This window comes from Piliocolobus tephrosceles, chromosome 16, assembly GCF_002776525.5.
Source record: "Piliocolobus tephrosceles isolate RC106 chromosome 16, ASM277652v3, whole genome shotgun sequence".
NCBI lineage: Eukaryota > Metazoa > Chordata > Mammalia > Primates > Cercopithecidae > Piliocolobus > Piliocolobus tephrosceles.
In genome coordinates this window covers 53,393,037-53,399,153 of record NC_045449.1, presented here as the reverse complement: position 1 = coordinate 53,399,153, position 6,117 = coordinate 53,393,037, and the positions used below count along the sequence as shown (strand labels likewise).

The 6,117-nt window shown below is 42.4% G+C and overlaps 1 protein-coding gene across 1 annotated transcript; it reads left to right on the top strand.

The window, feature by feature from the left end:
• Window positions 1–614: 614 nt before the first annotated feature.
• On the top strand, window positions 615–5,780 carry GJC1 (gap junction protein gamma 1). Its single transcript, XM_023191416.1, has 2 exons — window positions 615–1,100; window positions 2,981–5,780. Exon 2 carries the CDS (start codon window positions 3,001–3,003, stop codon window positions 4,189–4,191), a length of 1,191 nt encoding a protein of 396 aa, XP_023047184.1. The 5' UTR covers window positions 615–1,100; window positions 2,981–3,000; the 3' UTR covers window positions 4,192–5,780.
• The last annotated feature ends 337 nt before the right edge of the window (window positions 5,781–6,117 follow it).

Here is a 6,117-nt window from a genome sequence, read left to right as displayed (position 1 = left end):
CTCCCAAAGTCCTGGGATTACAGACTTGAGCCACTGTGCTGTCCCATGTGTGTCTGTGTGTGCGTGTGTGTGTGTGTGTGTAAGAGGGTGTTGTTCTGTCTACCAGGTTGGACTGCATTGGCCATCACTGCCACTGCACCCAGCTAATTTTTTTAAAATTTGGAAAGATAGGGTCTCACTATATTGCCCAGGCTTATATGCAAATCTTTATGCAGCTTCATGCCTGCACTTTTTTCCCCCCATTGGTCCTTTGGAAATTGTTCCAGTTTTTTTTCCCTGTATCTTTAAACAACAAAACAAAGCACCCTTTTAATTTACTATAAACACATAACATTCAGGAATTGTTTTAAATTTATTTTCTAAATGTGGGCTCCTTACAGATGACATTTGGCCAGAGGTATGCAGAGTTGCCAGAGCTTGATAATGAGCATAATTCATCTTGGAAACTTTTCTGTTTTGCTGTTTAATCCAGTACAGATACAGGTGTTTTCTTTCTGTGACTTTTTGTGAGCAGTTGTATCTGTAAATCACCTCCTATGGAGACGGATGTTCCTGTGACTGAGAGCCAGCTGTTGGGTGTTTTAGCTAAACAGCTTGCTCCTGGTTAGCTGCTCAAATCCCCCTGAGAGGTATATTGGCTGCTTCAGGGAATAGAGCAGACGGGGTGAAGGTTTTTGCAAGACCTTTAGTGACCCACTTTCAATTTGCTGCAATTCTGCTTTGGCTTTTTCCTATAGGTGCCAGAGTTCATCTGCTTCATGCTTTTACTACTGACTCATCTTCTTGTCATATATTCTTAGACTGGTGACATAAGAATCTTTAGGTCACCTGTTACATAGTTTCTCCTGCCACCTGTATGGGGAGGAGAAAACTGGTATTCAAACTGAAGCCTGTTTCCATCTTATTCTCATTGATTTTTATGGTACATAGAAAACTTTGTTTATTTCTGAAAATAACATTTTAGTGATTCATTGTTTTTTGTGGCAGGAAGCTTATGACCTGCTCTTTTCTTTTTCCTTTCCAGAGAGAATCTGGAAAAATTGCAATCAAAACATCATTTCTCTAAGAAAATTTTGGGTAACAGAAGCTCTGGACAACAGGTAAAGTGTATTTAAACTTAGGTGGTGCTGACAAATCATCTGTAATCTGCAGAAGTAAACTGGGACAGGGAGGAAGACAAGTTAAAAGTTAAGTCTACTTTGTGTTGGGGTTCTATTGGGGATTTCCCATATATTACCTCATTTAGGTGTTTTTGTTTTTTTGGTTTTTTTTTTTTTTGAGACGGAGTCTTGCTCTGTCGCCCAGGCTGGAGTGCAGTGGCCGGATCTCAGCTCACTGCAAGCTCTGCCTCCCGGGTTTATGCCATTCTCCTGCCTCAGCCTCCCGAGTAGCTGGGACTACAGGCGACCGCCACCTTGCCCGGCTAGTTTTTTGTATTTTTTAGTAGAGACGGGGTTTCACCGTGTTAGCCAGGATGGTCTCGATCTCCTGACCTCGTGATCCGCCCGTCTCGGCCTCCCAAAGTGCTGGGATTACAGGCTTGAGCCACCGCGCCCGGCCACCATTTAGGTGTTTTTTACCTGGATCCTGGATGTAGATCTGGGAATCTCAGAAAGAAACTATCCTTTAAAATGCTGTTTTAAATGGATTTGCTGTTGATTGGATTTAATGTCCTCACAATTCAGTTTGGCAATCATTTTTTAATGTCTACCATAAGTAAGGTACAGAAGTATAATTTGTAGATTCTGTTATATAGTAAAGTGGTATAATATTTATTGCAAGACCATTTGCTGTGGGCTTCTAAGTGAAACCAAAATCTGGTATGCTATACAGCCTAGCTAGGGAAGATCTTCCTAGTTCCCTTCGTCTTTTTAGTTCTTAATGATTGCCAGCAGTTTGTAGCTGTACCATCTTCTTAATCCCTTTTAGCACTTGTCTAAAATTTAAGTTTCCTAATAAGTCACCCCTTCACAGTGGAGTCTAGCCGAGGTGTCCTCTTTATGTTCTCTGTGGTGGTTTTCTGTGATGGGACCGAATAACTATACCTGTGTGTTTTTTTAATCTCTATTTCACAAAATTCTGAAGGTCTCATGAAATAATAGTATGTGTAAAGAACCTGGGTATGGCCGGGCATGGTGGCTCACACCTGTAATCCCAGCACTTTGAGAGGCCAAGGCAGGAGGATCACCTGTGGTCAGGAGTTCAAGACCAGCCTGGCCAACATGGTGAAAGCTCATCTCTACTAAAAATACAAAAATGGTGGTGCATGCCTGTAATCCCAGCTACTCGGAGGCTGAGGCACAAGAATCACTTGAGCACAGGAGGCAGAGGTTGCAGTGAGCCAAGATCACATCACTGCACTGCAGCCTGGGCGAAAGAGGGAAACTGTCTCAAAAAAAAAAAAAAAAAGAAAAAAAGAACTGAGGTCTGAGAAATACATCTCAATAAACAGTAGCTACAAGTTTACCTTTCAAACCAGAGGAGACATGAAAGCAATCCATACTTTCTAGGACCTTGTAGGGCCAACAGGTGTTGACTAAGGTGAATTGACCTGCCTGAAGATAGTGGAGAGTGAGATGCTGTTTATTCTTTTTTGTGTGTGTGTGATGGAGTCTTGCTCTGTTCAAGCGATTCTCCTGCCTCAGCCTCCTGAGCAGCTGGGATTATAGGCACACACCACCGTGCCCGGGTAGTTTTTGTATTTGTATAGAGACAGAGTTTTACCATGTTGACCAGGCTGGTCTTTAACTCCTGACCTCAAGTAATCTGCCTGTCTTGGCCTCCCAAAGAGCTGGGATTACAGGCGTGAGCCATCGCACCCAACCGAGATGCTGTTTATTCTAACATTTGTTCCACTGTGAACCTTGAAGTTAGATTTCAAGTATTCAAAGTAGTAGTTCCTAGAGATATCATAAATTAATAATTAAATTAAGATTTAATATTTGTTGATTTTCTTTTGGTATTTTTCCACTTTTATCAGGGCATACCAATTCAATCACCATGAGTTGGAGCTTCCTGACTCGCCTGCTAGAGGAGATTCACAACCATTCCACATTTGTGGGGAAGATCTGGCTCACTGTTCTGATTGTCTTCCGGATCGTCCTTACAGCTGTAGGAGGAGAATCCATCTATTACGATGAGCAAAGCAAATTTGTTTGCAACACAGAACAGCCAGGCTGTGAGAATGTCTGCTATGATGCGTTTGCACCCCTCTCCCATGTACGCTTCTGGGTGTTCCAGATCATCCTGGTGGCAACTCCCTCTGTGATGTACCTGGGTTATGCTATCCACAAGATTGCCAAAATGGAGCACGGTGAAGCAGACAAGAAGGCGGCTCGGAGCAAGCCCTATGCAATGCGCTGGAAACAACACCGGGCTCTGGAAGAAACGGAGGAGGATAACGAAGAGGATCCTATGATGTATCCAGAGATGGAGTTAGAAAGTGATAAAGAAAATAAAGAGCAGAGCCAACCCAAACCTAAGCATGATGGCCGACGACGGATTCGGGAAGATGGGCTCATGAAAATCTATGTGCTGCAGTTGCTGGCAAGGACCGTGTTTGAGGTGGGTTTTCTGATAGGGCAGTATTTTCTATATGGCTTCCAAGTCCACCCGTTTTATGTGTGCAGCAGACTTCCTTGCCCTCATAAGATAGACTGCTTTATTTCTAGACCCACTGAAAAGACCATCTTCCTTCTGATAATGTATGGTGTTACAGGCCTTTGCCTCTTGCTTAACATTTGGGAGATGCTTCATTTAGGGTTTGGGACCATTCGAGACTCACTAAACAGTAAAAGGAGGGAACTTGAGGATCCGGGTGCTTATAATTATCCTTTCACTTGGAATACACCATCTGCTCCCCCTGGCTATAACATTGCTGTCAAACCAGATCAAATCCAGTACACCGAACTGTCCAATGCTAAGATCGCCTACAAGCAAAACAAGGCCAACACAGCCCAGGAACAGCAGTATGGCAGCCATGAAGAGAACCTCCCAGCTGACCTGGAGGCTTTGCAGCGGGAGATCAGGATGGCTCAGGAACGCTTGGACCTGGCAATTCAGGCCTACAGTCACCAAAACAACCCTCATGGTCCCCGGGAGAAGAAGGCCAAAGTGGGGTCCAAAGCTGGGTCCAACAAAAGCACTGCCAGTAGCAAATCAGGGGATGGGAAGACCTCCGTCTGGATTTAATCCTGGCGGGCTTAAAACCTGTGCTTTTCATAGTTATGGTAAGCAGCAGCTCACTGAATAATGACTTCCATTGAGTAAACATTTGGCTCTGGTTATCTTCAGGGATGCTGTTGGCTCATGATCCAAGCTCAGGGGACTCTGGAGGCGGGGCTGGGCTGAGAGGGAGAAACAGAAACACAGTGTTCCCAGGCACATGTTCTTAGCAATAATACAGTTGCAGAACTTTACATTTGTGTCTTCCAGATCTGGAGAAGAACAGACATATTTAAATCATTCTTGTTGAACAGTTTTTGTATGTACAGTATTATGGTACTTTTTTTTTAGTATGAGAACTTTTTTTGTATTTGTACATTGAACTGCTGTAGTTATACTTTTATATTAAAGGGGAAAAGTCCTTATAAGTAATGCCTATTAGGCTAGTGCTATTACTTTGTTCAGCAAGTTCTACCCTGGCTTTAGAGTTTTTAATAGATGCTACACCTAATAAAAGTGCCTCTCATATTGCAGGAATGACTTCAGATGTGTAAGGAGACTGAAGAGGAGATACCAGTTTTTAGTCTTGGAAAGCAAGTTCACAGTATAAGGAGGTTGAGATCTTTCTTTTACATGAGAAATCTTTGAATCTCATTCATGCAATCAGAGTTGTAGCCAGTTTTTGAAAACCTTATTTTCAAAGGAAATAAATGATTCACTGTAGGATTCCTTTAAATATCAAGCATCACCAGTATATGCTTTGACAGTGTGTGTATATAACTTAAAGTTCTTTCAAAAGCCTGATACAGAAATGTGTCTTCAGTTTGTTAGCAATGTGGAAGACCTGGCTAGAGATGATGTGGAGCTGTCCCTCAGAAAACAAAGCCATGCCTGGAATCCCTAATAGGATCCTTAGTTGTGAACCTGTTTGATTTGCCTTAAACCTCTATCCAGAAACCTGCCCGCTTCTCTCCCTCTGGTTAAGAAGCCAGTGGTGGATATTTTCTTTGTTAACATTAGAAATGCAAACATTCCTTTGTCAACCAAGAATACTCAAAGCTACTTGTATTGGAAATGGCAGAAGGCTTAAATCCAAATTTCTTATTTTTTATAATTTACCATAGAACTTTTGTGATTAAACATCTTCTACCAGTGGAGGTTTATACCTGAAAGGTCATGGGGTCCTGTCTGTAAATAGACCTAAAGAGAAGTGCAGTATTTATTCCTTGTAGGCATAATGTGTTTGTCACTGACAAGCATTCATGTTCATCCCACTAGTCTTTTATCGCAGTCTTTTATTGTCATTTTCAACCTTATGTTGCAGAGCTTTGCTTTCTCATCATGTTCTCATTGTCTTAAATTTTGTGAGCTTCTGAGAAAGAGCTTGGTAAAGGTTTAAAGGGGCCTTTGTTCCACCAGGGAGCATTTCATTTGTGCGTCTCACCCTTTTCTAACGAAAGCTATTGTAAGCCACCTCTGACTTGGAAATTCTGAAAGTGTGAATATTTTTTATATCTTAATTGTAAAATGCCAGTTCTCCATTATTTAGATGAACACTAGAACACTGCACCCTTTGTGCACTTTCTTTGTTTCTCCATTGCATTCCTACCCCCACCAAGAAAAGAAACTTAAGGAAATTTTTTTTGAGACAGGGTCTCTCTCTTTCACCCAGGCTGGAGTGCAGCAGCATGATCTCAGCTCACTGCAGCCTCTGCCTCCCAGGCTCAAGCGATCATTCTACCTCAGCCCACTGATTAGCTGAGACTACAGGCATGTGCCACCATACTCGGCTAATTCTTTAAAAAAATTTTTTTTTTTGTAGAGATAAGGTCTCACTATGTTGCCCAGGCTGGTCTCAAACTTTTGGGTTCAAGTGATCCTCCCGCCTCAGCCTCTCAAAGTGTTAGTATTATAGGCATGAGCCACCATGCCCAGCCTAGAAAATTTAGCCTT